This window comes from Callionymus lyra, chromosome 13 (genome assembly GCF_982586985.1).
Source record: "Callionymus lyra chromosome 13, fCalLyr1.hap1.1, whole genome shotgun sequence".
In the NCBI taxonomy this organism is placed as follows: Eukaryota; Metazoa; Chordata; class Actinopteri; order Syngnathiformes; family Callionymidae; genus Callionymus; species Callionymus lyra.
In genome coordinates, this window is record NC_141830.1 from 26,126,523 (window position 1) to 26,150,101 (window position 23,579).

General features: G+C 41.7%; 1 protein-coding gene across 4 annotated transcripts in view; it reads left to right on the plus strand.

The window, feature by feature from the left end:
* The window catches only part of znf516 (zinc finger protein 516), a 71,639-nt gene that overhangs the window by 21,767 nt on the left and 26,293 nt on the right, over positions 1 to 23,579 (plus strand). For all 4 annotated transcript variants that reach the window (XM_087805594.1, XM_087805593.1, XM_087805596.1 and 1 more), the window contains 2 exons: positions 12,223 to 14,208; positions 18,719 to 19,705. In XM_087805594.1, coding sequence (XP_087661720.1) covers positions 12,486 to 14,208; positions 18,719 to 19,705 — 2,710 coding nt within the window. In that variant the 5' untranslated portion in view covers positions 12,223 to 12,485. The remainder of the gene's footprint in view (positions 1 to 12,222; positions 14,209 to 18,718; positions 19,706 to 23,579) is intronic.

Consider the following 23,579-nt stretch of genomic DNA (forward strand, 5'->3'; position numbering starts at 1 on the left):
CCAAAAATATTCAGCTTTGATATTAATGAGTGTTTTGGGTTAATTAAGAGCATGGTTGTTGTTATTAAGAGATCATTACATATAAATAAAAAAAATACACAACATATTTCATAGTAACTTTAATAAGTAAGAAGCAAAAATAGGCCCAAAAAAAAAAAGTTTTTTAGTTTTCAAAATTGTAGTGTATTTATTAAAGGCCAACAATTAAATCACACATAAATAAAAAGAAACTATATTTATTTTAAAAGAACAATAACATGTTACGATGAATAATGAAGATAATCACTGAATAAAATAATGTGTGGGAAAATAAAAATTGGTGTAAACTGCCACAAAAAGTTTATACATTTATTTATTAAGGGACAAAAAAACTCCTTGGCAGTCCTTTTATATAATAATAATAATCTAAAATAACAGTGTAAGCTAGTTCAGGTGTACATTAAAGAAGGTCAGAGGAATATATCGTTGTCAAAGTGAATTAATAAAACTTTAAAAAGCTGATTTATTCTCTGACAACAGGACTGGAAATCATTTGGTAGAACAGCTGCCAGTTAAACTAATAACACGCGTCTGCCAAAATACTTTATAAAGAGAAAAGTACGGCACTCTGTTGTTGATTTGTTGGATAGAAAAGCACCATTATTGTTGGTCGGACAAACAGACTACACACAGAATCCTTCCTTCTGTCAACTGCCAACTGCCAGGCTTTAGTTTATAACCGTCCGAAAAGTAGGACAGTCAGAGAACGACCATTAATAATCAATTATGCCTGACCGTGGGTTGGCAACTCGCATCGAGTTCAGTGCCGATAAGAGCAACTAAATAACAGCTTTATCAAGAGGTTGCTGCAAAATTGTTTTGGTAAAAAACACAAGACGTGTCTGTAGATCGGTACGTGACACTGTTTTGTTAAGTTTATTTCTATGAAGCTCATCCATCTCAGAAAACAAAATAGAATAAGCATGTACATAAGAGTTTTATTTAAGAGTAATCAAACAATTTTCAACTATAATCAAACAATTTTCAACTGTAATCAAACAATTTTCAACTATAATCAAACAATTTTCAACTATATTCAAATAGAATTAGGTACATTAGCATTAGCGATGTCGCTCATAGTTGAGAGTATATTTGAATCGGGAACAAAGTATTTTTTCTGTCATAGAAACGATTCATTCTTTTATCATGAATCATCGTGTAGGAACGTCAAACATGCTAATATAATGTTAGCATCGTCACGTTTCTGTTTTGATTTGAAATGTACTTTATATCTGTGTGTACACACCAGCCTGTCCAGAACCCTCCACGGAGTCCAGTGTAAACACATATCTTACCTCCCTTTTAGCCTGATAATGAGTGTGGGTGGGTGCGTGTGTGTGCGTGTTTGTGTGCGGGCGTGCGTATATCTCCCCCCTCAGTCTGTTCCTGCCAACTTCAGTGTTCTTGGAGAACAAATGAAAATATTTAAGGTTCAGCAGGCGTTCACTGATACACAACAGGACATCAATACTATGAATTGAAGTGTAAATAAACAATTCCAACACAAAAATATGCCACGTACCTCAACACAATACCTGATAATACCTCCAATATTTTAGCAGTAACATGAGCTTTTAAGGCTTCACAGATACACCGGTTATTAAGTCCACAGACAGACTCATAGAAACCCTTCAGAGGGAAAATATTTCCCTAAAAACAATAAAACCCACATTAAATAATAACACTCTCATTTATTTCTATCATTTATCTGTTCTCTCCATTCACTAAAAATGGAGGAGGGTCATAATGATCCAGTTTTATCAATTTATTTTCTTAGGGTTTTCAAAAGTGTAGAGACTCACAAAAGTATTGATACTACAATATCTGGATACGTTACTCATTTTCAAAAGTACTGATCATTTATTTTTGCTCTCGCACCTAAAACTTGTTATCATAGTTATAAATATTGAACGTGTGGTTGTTGTTAACCAGAGACCATGAGTCCAAACAGATGTGGAGTCAGAGACCATGGTTCTCAGTTCACTCTCCTGGTTCATAAATAAATGCATGTTGAATATTCAAAAATAACCTTTATTGTTCCCAGCAGCTGAACAAAGAGCACAGCGGCAGGAATGCTGATGTGCTGCGCGGGGTGGGTGGGTGGGACTGAGGGGTCTCTCGGGACCGGAACACACAGGGGTTGACAAGCAGTGTGAGAAAAACCAGGCGTAGCAGAAGGAAAAGGGGGCGTGGCTTCACTCACAGACGTATAAATAACCAAAGATGAAGTTTGGAGCAACAAGTGGTTGCATCTGGACTTTGAAATTCCCTGGAACTGTTTTGATCCGTAGAGTCTTCGATGATTCAAAGTTTCCCTTAAACCGTGTCCAGGACTTCTTCCTGCATCCTCCCGGCCCGTCCATGGACCGGTCACTTAAATGTAACGTGACAGTATTGACCCAAACACCTGCTTCTTCCTCCACACACACCCAGAGGACTTTTTTTTTCTGCTTCTCACGCAGCCCCTCCCACCACCGTTTGTCAGAGGGGGTGACAGACAGCACAGACCCCCACCATTGTTCTGGTTCTGGGGGGGGGGGGCAGGGATGGAACCGGGGATGGGATGAGAATCGGCGGAGACCCCAACAATGCCTCAGAGCCCCCCACTGCTTTCTCTGCTCATGAGCCTGACTCGCTGTGACAGACTAGCAGAATAGATCCAAACTTTTCTGGAAAATAAACTCTCAAGTTGACGGATTGAGGTGAAGCTTCAGATCGAGAAAACTATAGATCAATAATAGTGAAGTTTGAATATTGAAATATAAAGTTTTTTTAGCAACAATTCTGACCTGTAGCTGCAAGAATTTAATGAAAGAAGCATGTCATACACGCGCTCAACTTCACTGCTGCTCACTCAACATTTGTCTGTTCACAACACCAGTCTCACGCGCTGCTGTTTTGTTGACATTTCCTTTAGCACAGCTTTATCTAGTCGATCAATAACGCAACCCCAGTCAAACGTTTGACTGTATCTTTTATTCTATGCCCCTTATAATCCGGTGCGAACTATTTATGAAAACAGTTCTAAAAAAGGCCATTCATTGAAGGTGCACCTTATAATCCGGTGCGTCTGATAATGCAGAAAATATGGTAATAACACAGAGCCTTGCAGAGGAATACTACAAATATTGGCGTAGTTATACTACAGAGCCTCCTAGAGTAATAGAACTGAACCTCGCCGAGTAATCCTAAAGGTCCTTGAAAAGTAATATTACAGAGCCTCGTAAAGTAATACTACGGATCCTCGCAGATTAAAACTACGGAGCCTCACAGAGTAATGGTACGTAATAATTTGTTTTCAAACCAAAATATGTCCAAACATCAGCTTTAAAGTTGTTGGAGTCACTGTATCCTCTCGTCCTCAGTCATCGTTGGGATCTCAAGGGGTTTCATTGTTCCTTTAGCCGCGGAGGATGTAATGACTACTGCCATCTAGAGGTTGGAGGGTTAATTGCAACACAAAAATGAACAAAGGCGCATTTATATATTTGCATGTTGATGGTTAGTAATATATATATATTTAAATTTAATTATTTTATTGTACACACACTTTATTGAAATATTAACCATCAAATTAGTTTGATAGATAAACATGCACGACTTTAATTCACTTTGATTTGAGCTGAAATACAAGTTTTTTAAACTTTCTCTTCCGTCCTCTGGGGCCCTAATTGTCCCTAATGTTGTGCGTTTTGAAAACAGCCTGTAGGTGTGTGTGTGTGTGTGTGTTCATCCAGCTGTGCTCCACCCCCCCGACCCCCTCTCTTCTTCATGAAGCTCACAGCGGACCTCTTTGTCTGCTGTTCTGGAGAAGGGCGGGAGGTGAAGAGCAGTTTGCTCATAATGGATTATTGATTGGTCTGAGAAAACTCTGCCTCTACACACACACTACACACTACACACATGTGTGTTGTTGTCGTTTTTGTCCCACTGAGCACTGGACGTCTCTCTCTGAGCGACTGTACGGAGCTTATGTGAGTGTGTCAAACACAGTAGACCTTCTGAAAAAGTGTGGACAACTATATAAGCTTCTTTGTGTCTCTTGTTCGTCGTGTGTTTGAACAGACGTTTGACTCTCTTTGACTTCACTTGGACACACCAGGATGTTGTGCTGATGACTTGTTGCTGTACGGATGTCAAACTACACTATTGTTAGCACAACATCTGGGATCAACGGTGGAACAGAGATGTTCACAAGTCATTTTTTAAAAGTGAGTTTTTTTGTCATGTTTAAAGTTTTTGGTAACAAGTCCCTGTCATTTTTCTCTTGGGTAGGATAAAAAAACAAGTCTCAAGTCTTTGGTCTCCAGTCCAGGTCGAGTCTCAAGTCTTTGGTCTCTAGTCCAGTTCGAGTCTCAAGTCCAGTCTCAGGTCTTTTTTCACAAGTCCAAGTGATGTTCCAAGTCTTTGTCTATGAGTCCAAGTCAAGTCTCAAGTATTTAGTTATGAGTCCAAGTAATGTATCAGGTCTTTGGTCACACATGCAATTCGAGTCTCAAGGCTTAGTTCACAAGTCCAAGTAATATTCCAAGTCTTTGGTCAGTAGTCACAGTAATGTTTCTGGCATTTGGTCACTAGTCCAGTTCGAGTTAAAAATCAAAGTGAAGCTTTTCTTTACGAATCAAAGTCAAGTCTCAAGTCAGGAGTCCAAGTAATGTTTCAGGTCTTTGGTTACTAGTCAAATTAAAGCTTTTTTTCACAAGTCCTAGTCAAGTTTAAAGTCAGGAGTCCAAGTCATGTTTCAAGTCCTTGGTCACTAGTCCAAGTCAAGCTTTTGGTCAGGAGTCCAACTAATGTTTCCGGTCTTTGGTCACCAGTCTAGGTCAAGTATCAAGGCCCAAGTCCCAAGTCCCAAGTCCCAAGTCTAAGTCAAGTCCTTTGTCCCAATTCCAAATAATCCAGTCTCAAGTCTGTATTTATCGAGTCTCGAGTCTTTATTAACAAATAGTACAAATGCACCAGGAACTATTTATCCGACTATTTAATGTGAATCTTTCAAAACAGTATTTGTTCTCTGTAAACCTTCCCTGGTGTAAATGAACAATAGTTTTCAGTCGCGTTTCTTCACTCATTACAAGTATTACTTTGTATTTATTCAACTCACAGCTGCAGCATCTCCAGATGTGAACAATTTAAAATCCTAAAAAAACCTCACATCTATCGATGGGAAAACGAGGGCGGATTTCCTCTTCGTCCTGAGAATGTTAGAAACATGTTTTTGTTCAACAATTGTTGACATCGAAGAGTCGCTCAGTAACTTGTTGATCATTTAAGCGTTGTTAGGACTTTCTAGGAAAATTATTTTACATCAGTTCAGAGAGTTGTTTTTAAAAACCACCGAGATGTGTTTGTAACTTTTCATTTTTGAACGAGACTTGTTTATAAACTGAGCCTCTTCTTTAAATTCTCTCTTTTTTCTCCTGACTTCTGTTTCCTGCTTCTTAAAACAATTTGACATATTTTCATTCAGCCTGTTCAGCAGAAGCTCAAATTATTTCCCTGCTGGTCGTTAATCTCATTACGTTTAAATTTGCACATGTGACCCCCTCCCACCCCCACATACCTCTGACCCCTGAACAATATAAGACCATTAGTCTCTCTCACCTCTTTAATTCTAAAGTCACTAGTCTCAACTCTTTAATTCTTTAGTCACTAGGTTCAACTCTTTAATTCTTTAGTAACTAGTCTCAACTCTTTAATTCTTTAGTCACTAGTTTCAACTCTTTAATTATTTAGTCACTAGTCTCAACTCTTTAATTCTTTAGTCACTAGTTTCAACTCTTTAATTATTTAGTCACTAGTCTCAACTCTTTAATTCTTTAGTCACTGGTCTGAAGTCTGTCAGGAGTCAACATCAAGTCTAAAGTCTTTAATAACAAGTCGCAGTCCAGCATCAAATATTTGGTTGAGTTTCAAGTCCTTGGTCAAGAATCCAAGTCTCAAATTTTTATTCACAAGTCTTGGGTTAAGTCTCAAGTCTTTGGTCACGAGTCCCAATCTAGTCTCAAGTCTTTGGTCATGATTTAAGTCATGTGTCTTGTCTTTAGTAACTAGTTCAAATCCAGTATGACGTATTTGGTCTCAATTAAGTGGAGTCTCAAGTCTTTATTTACAGTTACAAGTCAAGTCTCAAGTCTTTGGTCGAGAGTCCAAGTCCCAAGTCTTCAGTGATGAGTCCTAGTAGAGTATAAAGTCTTCAGTCACTAGTAGAGTCTTTGGTCACAACACCAAGTCTAGTCTCCAGCCTTAAGTCACAAGTCAAAGTCAAGTCTCAAGTCTCAAGTCTTGAGCCACTAGTCAAACCAAGTCTCAAGTCTTAAGTCACAAGTCTAGTCTTTAGTTTTTAGTCACTTTTCAAATCAAATTGTGAGTCTTTGGTTACTTGTCAAGTCAAGTCTCAAGTTGTTACTCACAAGTCCAGGTCTAGTCTTTAGTCTTTAGTCACTAGTCAAATCAAGTCTCTGGTCTGTGGTTACTAGTACAAATCAAGGTTTAAAAATGAAGCCAAGGCAATTGGATATATCATATTATTTTGTCGATGCTGTGTCTGTGCTAATCTTAAATCAATGTCTTAGTGGATGTGATTACTTTTCGAGACGAGAGGAATTTATCAATAATAAATGAGTCCTTGTTGAACGAATAGATTTTCTCCGAGTTAATAGAATGTGTTCTTTCATATTTAGAAGAACCAAATTAAAGTAAATAAAATAATTCTATTTATTTTACAATTTGCAATGCTAAATTTAAAGAAGCCTTTAAAGTGGATGTTTGGACATATTTTTGTTTGTAAACAAATGTAAGCAGTTACGACTTTGTCAAGAGTCATGTTGTCTTTAAATTCCACAACATCAGAGTCAAGTACTGGACGATACTACACATATATACTTGTTACTAATAATAATAATAATAATAATCTCTATTTTTATAGCGCCTATAGACCTACATTATCAAAACACCAGAGTCAAGTACTGGACAATACTACACATATATACTTGTTAAGGTAAGGTAAGGTAAGGTAAAACTTTATTGATCCCTTAGGAGGTCTCCTTTGGGAAATTGTTTTTTACCAATAGCCAGCAATTTTTCATAAACAATAAAAAATAATACATAAAAAATAAAATAAGAAGAAGAACATAAAGAGGAAGAACAAGATGACACAATCTAAGTCTAAAGACAAAGACAAAGAACATAGGTCAAGGAAAGAAAAACAACAAAGACAAAGGATACAAAGAACATCCAGATACTCTCACTCCACTCCTGCCCCCAAACTCAGAATTGTACAATTGAATAGCCCGAGGGATGAATGAGTCCCTGAGTCTATTTGTTTTGCACCTGGGTAGGAGCATTCGTGCACTCATTCTGCTTCACTGATGACAGTGCTCAGAGGATGACTGTCATCATCCATGATGGACAGTAGTTTGTTCAATGATCTCCTCTCAGCAACTGTCACCAGTGAGTCCAGCTTCATTCCAACCACAGAGCCAGCCCTCCTGATCAACCTGTCCAACCTGTTGACACTCCTCTTGGACACATTTCCACCCCAACACACCACAGCATAGAACAGGACACTGGCCACCACAGACTGGTAGAACATGCAGAGGAGCTTCTTGCAGATGTTAAATGATCAAAGCCTCCTCAGAAAGTGCAGTCTACTCTGAACCTTCTTATATACATGATCTGTGTTGCAGGACCAGTCCAGTTTACTGTCCACCCACACACCGAGGTACTTATAGTTGTCCACTATCTCCACCTCGTCGCCTCTGATGGACACTGGACGTGGCTTTGTCCTGGACCTCCCGAAGTCCAAGACCAGCTCCTTGGTTTTTGAGGTGTTCAGCTGCAAGTGGTTCCTCTCACTCCAGTCCACAAAGTCACGTATCAGACTCCTGTACTCGTCTTCGCTGTTGTCCCTGATGCATCCAACAATGGCAGTGTCGTCAGCATACTTCTGGACGAGACTCAGCTCTGAGTTGTAGCAGAAGTCCGAAGTGTAGATGGTGAAGAGGAGAGGGGCTAGTACTGTCCCCTGAGGTGCTCCTGTACTGCACACCACAGTGTCAGACTTGATGTCCTTCAGCCTGACATACTGTGGTCGATCAGTAAGCTAGTCCGTAATCCAGGAGACCAGACCAGGGTCCACATGCATCTTAGTCAGTTTGTCCTGCAGAAGAGTGGGTTGGATGGTGTTAAAGGCACTAGAAAAGTCCAGGAACAGGATTCTCACTGAACCGCTTCCTTTATCCAAGTGGGAGTAGGTCCGATGCAGGAGGTGAAGGATGGCATCTTCCACACCAACTGCTGGCTGGTAGGCAAACTGCAGGGGGTCTTGCGCGTGCTGGACTTGTGGCCTGAGATGTTTGAGGACCAGCCGCTCCAGTGTCTTCATCAGCTGCGAAGTCAGTGCCACTGGTCTGTAATCGTTCAGCACACTCGGTCGGATCTTTTTAGGGACTGGAACGATACAGGAAGTCTTCCACAGAGTTGGTACTTTCCCCAGCCCTAGACTGAGGTTGAAGACATGCTGGAGTGGCTCAGCTAGTTCAGCAGCGCAGGTCTTTAGCAGTCGAGCAGACACCTTATCAGGACCAGCAGCCTTCCCTGGACGAATCCTCCGAAGTACATCCTGTACCTGGAGTGAGGTGAAGCTGGGAAGTGGTTGTGTGGAGCTGGGGGGGGCACAAGAAGGTGGGGCAGGTCCTGAGGCGGGCAGCAGTGAGGGTGAGGTGACCTGCTCAAAAAAGTTGTTCAGTCCATTTGCCTCCTCCACCGTGTCCACTGCAGTCAGAGAGGCCTTGGTCTTGTATCCAGTGATGGTTTTAACACCATCCCAGACCTCTCTTATTTCTTCTCGGCTCAGCTTCTCCTCCAACCTCCTCCTGTAGGTGTCCTTTGCCTCCCTCAAGCATCGCTTCACCTCCTGCTGAGCTGACCTCATGGCGTCCCTGTCCCTGCTCCTGAATGCCACTTTCTTCCTGTTAAGGACATCCTTGACCTCCTTTGTTACCCACGGTTTATTATTAGGGTAACAGCGGACAGTCTTAGTAGGGGCGACAACGTCCAAGCAGAAATTTAAATAATCTCTTAGACAGTGTGTCTGTCCCTCGATGTCCTCACCATGAGACCTCAGCAGCACATCCCAGTCTGTTGTTTCAAAGCAGTCTCTGGATGGCATCCTCCACAGCTGGTGTCCACTTTCTGATTGTCTTAGTGGTCACAGTCTGTCTCTGCACCAGAGGAATGTACTGTGACTGAAGGTGGACCAGGTTGTGATCGGACCTTCCAAGTGGAGGAAGAGGTTTGGCTCTGTAGGCGTCCTTCAAGTTGGAATAGAGAAGGTCAATTGTCCTGTTATTCCTGGTGGGACAATCCACAGCCTAATGGAAAGTAGGCAGAGTAGAGTCCAGGTTGGCATGATTAAAGTCTCCAGAGATGATGATAAATGTGTCAGGATGTTGATTCTGAAGTCGAGCTGTCATTGTGTGGATCTTCTCACAGGCAGATGCAGCCGCAGCGCTCGGAGGAATGTAGACACACAGCGCGATCACGTGACTGAACTCACGCGGTAGATAATATGGACGCATGCTGACAGCCAACAGTTCTAAATCTTGACAACACGAGACTTTCTTCACAGTAACGTGTCCCGGACTACACCAGCGTTTATTCACGTACATGATCAGACCTCCTCCTTTGCGCTTCCCACACGCGCGCGCGTCTCTGTCCGCTCTGATGGTGCTGAAACCAGGCAGCTCCACGAGTGAGTCCGGAGTCAGCTGAGTGAGCCACGTCTCCGTGAAGATCAACAAGCTGCTCTCTCTGTAGATCCGCTGGTTGTTGAGGGCAGACAGCTCGTCGATCTTATTCGTCAGTGAATTGACGTTCCCCATCGTGATCGTTGGGATCGTTGGTCTGTGACGTCTCCGATTGTCCGTTAGCTTAGCCTTTAGTCTCTTCCCTGCCCGACAGCCTCTGTAACGGCGCTGAAGTTCGATCGGGATCTCGTGGCGATCTCCAGACCGTGCCATTGACTTCAGTGACAGTAGATCCTCCCTTGAGTAAACAAGACGATTCTCTCCATGTTCAAAAGTATCCATTAAAAAAATTATAGTAAAAAATTAATAAAAAACAGAAAATTATAGAAATTGCTGCGGAGCTACTGGAAGAGGCAGCCGTCCTCGTCGGCGCCTTTAATCCTAGTGATGAGATGTGATAGATGTTACTACACTATCACAACACCAGATTCAAGTACTAGATAATACTACACATATATACTTGTTACTTCACATCACAACACCAGAGTCAAGTACTGGACAATACTACACATATATCCTTGTTACTACACTATCACAACACCAGAGTCAAGTACTCAACAATATTACAAATATATCCTTGTTACGACACTATCACAACACCAGAGTCAAGTACTGAACGATAATACACAAATATACTTATTACTACACTATCACAACACCAGAGTCAAGTACTAGAAGATACTACACAGTATCGCCATATATCGTATCGTTGACTATGTATCGAGTTACGTATCGTATCAACAGATTCTTGACATACATCTACAACACACAGGTGTAAGAACTAATACTTAATTAAATAGCAGTTTAAATTGTACTTTTACTTAATTTGTGTTTTCAAAAAAACATTAACAAAAATGTTAGCGACATCTCTGCCGTCTCTCTGCCTCGATGACGAGAGTTACGATGGAGAAAGATCACGTGGTAAAAGGGGAGACATAAGAAAGTAAGGTTGTTAATTAAGCGACGTGATTATATTGCTTTATATTACACTCGTGTGATTAAGATCAATTATTCATTCAGAATTACTCTGCCGGCTTTGACACTTGATATAATAGCTGTAATAATCTTCAAGGCTCATGTTTCAAGGGTCTCTTCCTGGAAGCTTGGAATCATTGTCGGGATCATATTAGTCCGTGAAGGTAGTTGCACATACTCTTGACAAACAACCTGAGGGGTTTTTTTTCACGACGCAGTTTCATTTTCTGAACCAAAGGAAACTGTCTGAAGAGCCACTTCCTGTTGTGTACTTTAAGATCCCTGACATGTGATGGTGTCGGTTGAGGCGGGTGTGTGAGGCCACTTTTGGAGTGGGGAGTGGAGAGGTTTAGTCGCTGCTGATCTTTGCTGACGCGAACGCGTTTGCCCCCCACACACCCCCGAGTAAAGTGTTGACTCAGGAACATCCAGCCTCTCACACATGCAAGTGTGCAAAGTGTGCACGACCAGGGCTGGTTCCCATATTTTCAAATGTGATCAAGATGGCCGACACATCTAATATACGTAAGCGTATCAATGGCTGATGTTATTTTTACTTCTATAGTGGACGTTAGTTAGCACCTCAACATCAACACTTCCTGCCATACCTGAGTGGTCAGTCAACAAAATCATACTTCGTCTCCAAACTACTTACTTTATAAAGTAAAATATTGTATATTTACAAGTATTACATTTTATTTGACTACCAATTTTATTCAAATAAAATATAGTTTATTTCCAAGCGTTACATTTTATTTTAATGCCAACTTTGTTCAAATAAAATATTGTATATTTACAAGTATTACATTTTATTTTACTACCAACTTTATTCAAATAAATTATTGTATGTAGCCAGTTTATAAAAAATAAAAATGTAAAAAAAAAAGTACGAAGAAAAGCATCAAATATAAATACGTAAGTTTATCTATGTATCAAATACTGTATATACATTCAATAATGCAATACACAGGAAATACTGCATGGAAAATATAAAAGCTCAGATACAGTACATACCTTCCGACCTCTTGATGGCAGCAGTCATTATGTTCTCCGCAGCTAAAGGAAAAATGAAATCCCTCAAGATCCTGCTGATGACTGAGGACGAGAGGATGCATTGGGTCCAGCAGCTTTTAAAGCTGATTTTTGGCCATATTTTGGTTTGAAAACAAATGAAAGCATATACGACTTTGTCAAGAGTCATGTGGTCTGTTAATTCTGCAACACCAGAGTCAAGTACTGGACAATACTACACATATATCTATATATTTGCAATATATCGTATTGTTGTCCCTGTATCGTGATACTTATCATCAGATTCTAAATATAACAGCTAAATATTCCTGCATAGCTAACAATCTTTCCGTCTTCTCCACCCCCTTCTCCCCTCCCTGTATTCCAGGTGGACATGGCTTGTGTGAAGTCTTGAATATGGAGTAAAAAGCGAGTATTTAAAACCTCAGCAGCAACAATGAAAATGCTATGCTAGCGCCTTGTTGAGACAATTGAGTGGTGACCACTGTGATGATGGACCGATGATGCTTCTGGTGACTGGACAGCAGCTTTGTTATCCACTGCGGATGCAACGATAGTTTCACTGGACTCCGTCGCTGCCGAGGTGTCTCTAGATGTGTCTGTGTAGATAGCAGTAGTTGAGGTAAACTGATGACTTCTAGTGAGAGTGTGGAGGTGATGGAGGTGGAGAGCCAGAAGCTGACGGCCGACAAAGCCAAACACGGCAAGGAAGTCGATGGAGAAGACGACAAAATGCAGGAGACGTTCGACTGCAACATCTGCGGACGCAGCTTCCCCTTCCTCAGTTCGTTGTCGCAGCACATGAGACGACACACAGGGGTCCGTCCGTACAAATGTCCCTACTGCGACCACCGGGCCTCTCAGAAGGGCAACCTTAAAGTTCACATCCGCAGCCACAAGCTTGGCACGCTCTCCACCTACCACAGCAACGAGGACGACGAGGGAGGCGCGGAGGAGGTGGAGATGAAGGTGTCCGAGGGTCTGGACGGAGGCACGAGTCCAACCAAGAGTAGCTCCGCTTGCAACAGGATGATCGGAGGAGACAGCGGCGAGGAGAACCGGAGGAAAGCGCCCGCGAGGAGCATGAAAAGAGAGAAGTCGACCGGCGACCAGCGTCCGTTCTGTTGCCGCCTCTGTGGGTACGAAGCGCAGCGGGAAGACCAGCTGCTCAGCCATATTGAGAAGGTCCACATCACGGCGGACGCGGAGGACGAACCCAGCGCGAAGGAAGAGGCCGTCGCGGAACCCGATCCGAGCCTGAACGACGGAACCTACCCCTGCGAGACTTGCGGTCAGGTCTTCTCCCAGGCCTGGTTCCTCAAATCCCACATGAAGAAACACGCCGGCATCCTCGACCACAGCTGCCGGATCTGTGGCCGGCGGTTCCGCGAAGCTTGGTTCTTGAAATCCCACATGAAAACGCACAACACCAGATCCAGGTCGAGGACGAAAGCGGAGTACGCCGAGCTGCCGGTTACCATCAACGACGTAGCCCAGGATCCAGACATGACCGTCGCCACGAACGCGTGGCTGTATCAGACGTGCTGCAAGTGTGGGAACCTGTTCCACAGTAAAGAGAGTCTGAGGGCTCACGACAAAGTCCACCTCAACAATGGGAGGAAATCCAAAAGCCAGGTCCAACCCCAAGACAACGAGGACCCACCCGCTGCTAAAAGACGTTTACTGGACTACCTTAATCTTTGGCCTGTCGCAAACACGGAGAAGGATGAGGACAATGAGAAGAAGCTTCTTGGGAAAAGAATCCCTGAGCTTGACCCACTATGCAGTTACCAGGCCTGGCACCTGGCGACGAAAGGAAAAGTCGTGGAACCCGTGGAGACCAGCCACAAATACTCGGACAAAGGTTTCAGGGAGGAGGAACTTTCTGGAGCGTCTGTGGTCTTTGAGAAGGAGAGCAGTCAATATGTGATCCAAGGCCAGGAGAGATGCGGGTCAGGCCGGGGCGGCAGCTCTGGCCAGGGCAGCCAGGGCGACCGCACGCCCGAGAGCCTCAGCGACTCGGAGTACCGGCCGTCGTCTCGCCAGGACCGCCGGCGAGCGTCCCAGTGCCAGGCGCCGACCAAGAGCAACGAGTGCTTCGAGTGCGGGAAGGTGTTCCGCAGCCGCCACCAGATGATGGTGCACCGGCGGGTCCACAGGAAGGACGACGGCAGGACGGCGGGCGACAAAGAGGGGGCGGCCAGGAACGAGCAGTGGGGGTCCACCAGCGACCCGGAGTCCGGCTCGCCAAGCAGACCAAGCACTCCGGGGTACGGAGACTCCCCACCGGCGTCAACGCTGAGGGATCAGGCGTCTGAGATGGGAACGGCAAACTCAGGGGAACCAGTGACGGGTCAGTGATCTTCTTCTGATCTTCTGAAGCCTAGAACTTGATCAACGACTACAATTATCTGAAATGATGATGTAAAATATTGATTTATTTTTATTCATAATTTGTATTTTCTTGCTCAAATGTACATTTATGACTGATAATGGACGAACGGTGGTGCAGCGGTTAGCACGGTCGCCTCACAGCAGGAAGGCTGCTGATTCGGTTCCAGGCCAACTTTTGACCTTTCTGTGTGTAGTATGTATGTTCTCCCCGTGTTGGGTGGGTTTACTCCGGGCACTCCGGTTTCCTCCCACAGTCCAAAAACATACAGAGGTTGATTGAGAACTTTGGAAAAAAATGTCCGTAGGTATGAGTGTGTGTGTGAATGGTTGTCTGTCTTTGTGTGTGCTGAGACAGACTGGCATCCTGTCCAGGGTGTCCCCTGCCTCTCGCCCCAATGAAACTGGGATAGACTCCAGTCTCCCCTCGACCCCCTTAAGGGATAAAGTGGTAGAAAATGAATAAATGACTGATGATGTGCAATAATGAGATTATTACCTAATTTCTTTACACTATTAAGATTTAAAAACACAATCTAAAGATCAAATATTTGAAAATTTCGGTACATTACTTCCTAGTGTGGCGGAATAACGACACTACAGCCTTTGTAACTAAACTGGTAACTTAAACTTTTTAAACAATATACTTTTAAACAAACTGTTATTATCATCCATCGACGCCAAAAGATTAAATAATTAAGTTTATTTGATTAGATTATTTCATTTATTTCTGTCCAAAAAAAACCCCCAGGAAGTTCTTGCATTTCTATTTGCACCATTTCTTTTTCTAACCATTATTTTTTAAATCATTTTGTACAATATTATCTTTCTTATTAGGTTTATTAGAACCTGTGTTTATTTATCATTTTTATTGCCATTTAGTTTTCTAAATGAAACCCCCAAAATGATTGATTATATAATAAGAATACTTGATTCATGGCATTTATTTTTTCATTGAGGTTAAACAGGTAGTAATTGTATATCAATTCTTAAGTAGTTTAAGAAGAATGAAGAAAAAAAAACATTAAAAAAACACGCATATTTTGAACACATACTCAAAATATATTTTCCCAAAAAGTTATTTTGACGAAATGAAACGAACAGCTGTGAAAAAACGAAAACATTACAGAAAAAAAGAAAAAAGAAAAAAAAAAGAAGATATCTATCTATCTATATATATACATATATATATATATATATATATATATATATATATATATATATATACACACAAGATATCAAGACTACAAGATATATATCCATACAAGATATCAAGACTTTAATGTCGAATTCAATAATAATAATAAATAAAACAATAAATCATTTAAAAAATGTACAATAAATAATTGGAAGTAGCTGATGACTGTATTGTTCTCGGTGTTGTCTTGATCTTTGAAGTATGTACTGTTTTGAGTATTGTTTTGATTGTTAAAGCGCTTTGTGACCCTGGTCTCGAAAAGCGCTATATAAATAAATATTACTTACTTACTTACTTACTTACTTACTTACAAAAACAACTAAATTTAATAAATAGAAAGTAAACACAAGGTTGTGTATAAAGACTTTAAAGTCGAATTCAATAATAATAATAAATAAAACAATAAAACATTTAAAAAATGTGGTATGTACAATAAATAATTGGAAGTAGCTGATGATAAAAATAAATAAATAAATACATTTAATAAATTTGAAAGTGTACACAAGATTGTGTTTCAAGACTTTTAAGTTTAATTTAATAACAATAATAATACAAATCCTTCAGTGGTCAGCGTGACTTTTCCTCAACCTCTGGCTCCTGATGCTGCGACACTTCCTGATCCACTCGTCTTACTCCGAGTCAGCCTGATGTTCGAGTATTTATAGAGTCACCTGGACACAAACACTCGGGACAAACTCCCGCAGGATCAGTGCTGCGTGAACAGTCGTCGACGGCAACGACCCAAAGATGAATCCTGCTCTACGTCACAATGAAAGATCAAATATAAAACCTATTTAAAATGAACTACATAGTCACAGTAACATCCAAGTTATAGACTCTTAGTATAAATACATTTATTGGCGATTCATTTTATTGCTTCTTTTATTCTCTGACTTTCACGAGTGTCGTTATCAGATTATTTTGTGATATAAAAAAAGGGTCTTTAAAGCCTTTAAACTGCCTGTTCCGCTGCGTGTGTGTGTGTGCGTGTGTGTGTCTTTTGGTTCTATTGCCAACAGGAAGCCGAATGCAAAACAGATGGCTGCTTACTATTGTTCACCGGTTCACCCTGCTGTGTAAATATTTGTGTGTGTCTGAACGATGCTCCTCTTATCTGCCTCGTCAGCAGCCGTCTCAACTTTTTAGGATTGTTAGGATTCAACACGAGAACTGAAGATTTAAAATCTATTTATCAGTTTAATCACTTACGAGTGAGAGGAGTTCAATCCACAGAGTTTTGATATTTCTGCCATCTGGTGGACGAGATTGTGAACTACGTGGAAATGAACTCACTTGAACATTAACATTGATTTAAAAAAAAACAACTAAAAAACAACAGCGTGATAAAACGATGACTAATAAACTATTGTTTTATCATTTAAAGTCGAGATTAAAGATCATGAAATGTTTTGGATTTATCGACTAGAAAATGCTATTGATGAAGGATAAATAGATGCTGTGGAAATTAGCTTAAAAAAACATCTATATCTAACAATATTAAACTGTTTAAAATAAATAAATAATTATAATAATAATAACAAACGAAAAAATAATTTGTGCAGGCTTATCCTTGATTTTCTGGAACTCCTGTGTTGTTCTCAGTATTCTCATCACCTTTAAAATATATATTTTATTGAGTATTGTTTTGATTGTTGAAGCGCTTTGTGACCCTGATCTTAAAAAGTGCTATATAAATACAAATGACTTACTTACTTACTTACTTAATGTCCGATACAAGTGTGTGACGATAAAATATGTATTTAATAAATGTATATATATAAATATATTAAATGAAATGTAACTGTATTTATTCACATTTAAAAACCTATACCTAACAATAAACAACTGTAATATAAATACATTAATAATAATAATAACAAACAAAAAATGATGTAATGTCCGATACACAAGAAGATAAGATAAAAATATAAAATAGTATCATATATTAAATTAAATGTAACTCTATTTATTCACATTTAAATTTTCATAATTTTGTTTGTATACATTATATTAATAAAAATATTGATAGAAAGGATGTATTTTTTAAATAGTAACTTACATTACTATCCACGTCTTGACCGTCAAGTAAAAATGTATTTTGTGAGAACACGATGAGAAATAGAAAACGGGCAATGCTGCCACCTGCTGGCGTTTAATCAGAACTACTATTACAAGATTTAGTGGCGAGTAAATAAAAAGGGGTCAAATTCTATACAGTGGCAGTTTAGATAGATAGATAGATAAAACTTTATTATACAGTCTATATAGTATTAAACCAGGTAGTTGAATCAATTTTAATTATTATGTTATTGTATTGTATATATTTTTCTCTTTCGCTTTTACATTTGTTTATAGTCCCCTAAATCTTTCTAGAGGAAATAAATACACAATTACACAATGAAATGACAAAAGTCCTAAAACAAAACCAACTGTTTTCATATTTAAACATGAACTACAGATGAATAACAGAAAGAAACAGGAAATAAAATAGTTGGTTTCTATTTGATCCTTGACCTTGTGTAGTTCTGGGTGTTGATCGAACATTTCTGATACTGGTACTAATACAATATCATGATACTTGGATACGGGTTCCTGCAGGTTACTTTTTTCAATACTTGAACTTGATCTATTCTAACTAAAAGGAAATGACAATTACAAAAAGTTCCCAAATTTATATTATAAATAATTTCCAGATTTCAAGTAACAAATTCATCTGATGTTCACTTCTTTTGTCTTCGTGACGACTGGTCCTAACCTCACAGCTGTAGCAACACTAATCCCAGGATACGATTGTATACCTTTTATTTTGATGAACTTGCATCATTTTTCCAACAATTCTCGGAGACACTTCATTTTAGTGACATCTTGATATTGTTCTAGAACTAATTAATAGAACTAAAAAAACAAGCTTTAAAAGCTGCTGGAGTCCACTGTATCCTCTCATCCTCAGTCATCTCACAGGATTTCATTGTTCCTTTGGCTGGGGAGTGCGTATCGACTGCTGCCATCTAGAGGCTGGAGCTTGACATCGCAACACAGAAATTAACAAGTGCCTGGAAATGTCAATAAAAAATGAATCATTTTATTTTACTCACATTTTTTATAAAAATTTAAACCATAAAAAACACAATTTGAAAGCCCCTCCACCCAAAAAAACAACAACGTTATAGTAACGTAAGAATAAAGATGGATATATATCCATGAATTATTTTATTTTTCTGGCATCAAACCCTCGTAACGTGACGTTGACGTGTGTTTCACGTTGTGTTTCCAGACGACAAGCCTCACGTCTGCAGTCGCTGCGACTTCGTCACCACCGACCCTCAGGTCCTTCTGACCCACATCCGAGTCCAACATCCCACAGACGACAGGCCGACCCCCGACCCCTGTCCCGACAGAGGCTCCTTTGGTGGGTTCCCCAAGTTGAAGAAGGCTCTTCTCCAGGGTCTGAAGAGCTCCCCGACCTCGGCTCCTCCGGACCCCGGCCTGACCCCGGTGGACCTGTGCGTGCGGGCGGAGGGCTACAGGGGCCCGGCGCCCACCTCATTCCAGAAGTTCCCCAAGCACAAGTGCTCCTTCTGCGCCCACTCAACCCACTATCCCGAGGTGCTCTGGATGCACCAGACGGTCGCTCACAGGATCAGCGGCAGCAACTCAAACCTGGCTCCTAAGTGGGCCCTGAGAGGCTCCCTGAAGGGCCCCAAAGACCGAAGACGGACCGGACCGCCACCGGTGCTGGAGGGTAAGGAGTGTCCGCCGCTGCCGCAAGGGAAGCGGGTTCAACGCACGAGGCCGCCGCCGAGCGCCACCATGGAGGCGCCGAAGAGGAACAAGCAGAGCACGGCCACACAATCCTCCTCCAGACCCACCACCCAGAGGACCCGGCCGGTGGAGGGACCTCGCTTCAAGTCCGACCCGGGGTCGTCCTCCGCCACCGAGAGGGCGACCAGCGCTCAGCCCCGGCCCCAGGCACCGACCCTGGACCGACACTCGGTGCCTCAGGAGGGTCTGGGGTTCATGCTCTCCAGCCAAAATGGTCTCGAGGGGTTCAGGGGGTCCTCGGGTCCGGCCGGACTCGACCACAGGTCCTACCAGAACTCCTTGTCGTCTCTGCTGACGGAGCAACACGGAGACGTGAAGCCGGGGGAGACGCCGGACATGCCCCCCGACATCCTGGGCTTTCTCAAGAACTACACCCCCCACGAGCTGGCGGCACTGTACCAGCGCTGGGGGGCCGCCAACACCCTGATGGACCCCACAGGTTTGACCTTTGATCCTCTCAGACAGAAGCTCCTTTGACTTGATCCAGTGTCGTTATAGTTAACTTTTTAAATGTCAGTTTAATTTTTTAATAATTGCATTATTTCAAGGAGTTTTTATTGATGTTCTAAATACAAAATAAAAAAATAAAATTTTTAAAGTAATATTTTCAAATTCATACCCGTTTGCATTGAATATAAAAATATGGAAATTAAATCAAATCAAATAACTTTTTGTTACATAATTCAATTAAAAAGGCTTCAAAAATATTAAATTATTAGGTTTTTCATTGAATCATTAATTGAGAAAATATTATTTATTTTAAATTGAATTCTAAAACTAAATCAACCTTTCAATATAGAAATGATTTAATTATACTGTTAAAAAATGTTTTATTGTTTAAAGAAAAAAAACTAAATAAGATTTTAAATGTTAAATATAAATATTCAATATTCGGATTCCACTGAAATTTTTCTATATATTCAAATTCAAATTTAATAGACAATGAATTAAAACAATATTTAATTTTGAAAATGTATTTTTGAATTATTGAAATTATAATATCAAACTCTACGTGTAAAAAACTAAAACCATTAATTCAGAAGATATATTATTATTTTTTAATTTAATTAATAAAAAATATCAACCTTTCAATAGTTCAATGTTAAAAGAAAAAAAAAAAAGTTAAAAAAAACCACTTCAATATTAAAGGTTAAATATTATATTGCCACTGATTTATTTCTTTATATTCAAATTCAAATATATAAAATATAAACTTTTGTCTGCGTGCCACGTGATTGGATGAAAGTTGGATGTTGTGCTCGTTTGGTAATGTCTGGTGACTCATTTATACCAACATTTTATTATTGAATTTAAAAGACTATGAATAAATAATATTACATTTTTAATTGAATTTAATTATATTTAAAAAACATTTGAGATATTAAATGTTAAATATTATGATTCAAATATATACTTTTGTATGTGAGTCGCTTGATTGGATGAAAGTTGGATCAAGTAGCTCGGTACTTGTTTGGAACATTCACTCTCAGAACACACTCACCCTCAGAACACACTCACCCTCAGAACACACTCACTCTCAGAACACACTCACTCTCAGAACACACTCACTCTCAGAACACACTCACCCTCAGAACACACTCACTCTCAGAACACACTCACTCTCAGAACACACTCACTCTCAGAACACACTCACCCTCAGAACACACTCACTCTCAGAACACACTCACCCTCAGAACACACTCACTCTCAGAACACACTCACCCTCAGAACACACTCGCTCTCAGAACACACTCACCCTCAGAACACACTCACTCTCAGAACACACTCACCTTCAGAACACACTCACTCTCAGAACACACTCACTCTCAGAACACACTCACCCTCAGAACACACTCACTCTCAGAACACACTCACTCTCAGAACACACTCACCCTCAGAACACACTCACTCTCAGAACACACTCACCCTCAGAACACACTCGCTCTCAGAACACACTCACCCTCAGAACACACTCGCTCTCAGAACACACTCACCCTCAGAACACACTCGCTCTCAGAACACACTCACCCTCAGAACACACTCGCTCTCAGAACACACTTACCCTCAGAACACACTCGCTCTCAGAACACACTCACCCTCAGAACACACTCGCTCTCAGAACACACTCACCCTCAGAACACACTCACTCTCAGAACACACTCACCTTCAGAACACACTCACTCTCAGAACACACTCACTCTCAGAACACACTCAACCTCAGAACACACTCACCATCAGAACACACTCACTCTCAGAACACACTCACCCTCAGAACACACTCGCTCTCAGAACACACTCACCCTCAGAACACACTCGCTCTCAGAACACACTCACCCTCAGAACACACTCACTCTCAGAACACACTCACCCTCAGAACACACTCACTCTCAGAACACACTCACTCTCAGAACACACTCACCCTCAGAACACACTCACTCTCAGAACACACTCACTCTCAGAACACACTCACCCTCAGAACACACTCACTCTCAGAACACACTCACCCTCAGAACACACTCGCTCTCAGAACACACTCACCCTCAGAACACACTCGCTCTCAGAACACACTCACCCTCAGAACACACTCGCTCTCAGAACACACTTACCCTCAGAACACACTCGCTCTCAGAACACACTCACCCTCAGAACACACTCAACCTCAGAACACACTCACCATCAGAACACACTCACTCTCAGAACACACTCACCCTCAGAACACACTCACCCTCAGAACACACTCGCTCTCAGAACACACTCGCTCTCAGAACACACTCACCATCAGAACACACTCACCCTCAGAACACACTCACCCTCAGAACACACTCACCCTCAGAACACCCTCACCCTCAGAACACACTCGCTCTCAGAACACACTGAACCTCAGAACACAGTCACCATCTGAACACACTCACTCTCAGAACACACTCACCCTCAGAACACACTCGCTCTCAGAACACACTCACCCTCAGAACACACTCGCTCTCAGAACACACTTAACCTCAGAACACACTCACCCTCAGAACACACTCGCTCTCAGAACACACTCACCCTCAGAACACACTCGCTCTCAGAACACACTCACCCTCAGAACACACTCACTCTCAGAACACACTCACTCTCAGAACACACTCACCCTCAGAACACACTCACCCTCAGAACACACTCGCTCTCAGAACACACTCGCTCTCAGAACACACTCACTCTCAGAACACACTCACCCTCAGAACACACTCACCCTCAGAACACACTCGCTCTCAGAACACACTCAACCTCAGAACACACTCACCCTCAGAACACACTCGCTCTCAGAACACACTCACCCTCAGAACACACTCGCTCTCAGAACACACTCGCTCTCAGAACACACTCACCCTCAGAACACACTCACTCTCAGAACACACTCACCCTCAGAACACACTCGCTCTCAGAACACACTCACCCTCAGAACACACTCGCTCTCAGAACACACTTAACCTCAGAACACACTCACCCTCAGAACACACTCGCTCTCAGAACACACTCGCTCTCAGAACACACTATCCCTCAGAACACACTCGCTCTCAGAACACACTCACCCTCAGAACACACTCACTCTCAGAACACACTCGCTCTCAGAACACACTCACTCTCAGAACACACTCGCTCTCAGAACACACTCGCTCTCAGAACACACTCACCCTCAGAACACACTCGCTCTCAGAACACACTCAACCTCAGAACACACTCACCCTCAGAACACACTCGCTCTCAGAACACACTCAACCTCAGAACACACTCACCCTCAGAACACACTCGCTCTCAGAACACACTCGCTCTCAGAACACACTCACTCTCAGAACACACTCACCCTCAGAACACACTCACCCTCAGAACACACTCGCTCTCAGAACACACTCACCCTCAGAACACACTCACTCTCAGAACACACTCACTCTCAGAACACACTCACCCTCAGAACACACTCGCTCTCAGAACACACTCAACCTCAGAACACACTCACCCTCAGAACACACTCGCTCTCAGAACACACTCGCTCTCAGAACACACTCACTCTCAGAACACACTCACCCTCAGAACACACTCGCTCTCAGAACACACTCGCTCTCAGAACACACTCACTCTCAGAACACACTCACCCTCAGAACACACTCACCCTCAGAACACACTCGCTCTCAGAACACACTATCCCTCAGAACACACTCGCTCTCAGAACACACTCACCCTCAGAACACACTCACTCTCAGAACACACTCGCTCTCAGAACACACTCACGCTCAGAACACACTCGCTCTCAGAACACACTCGCTCTCAGA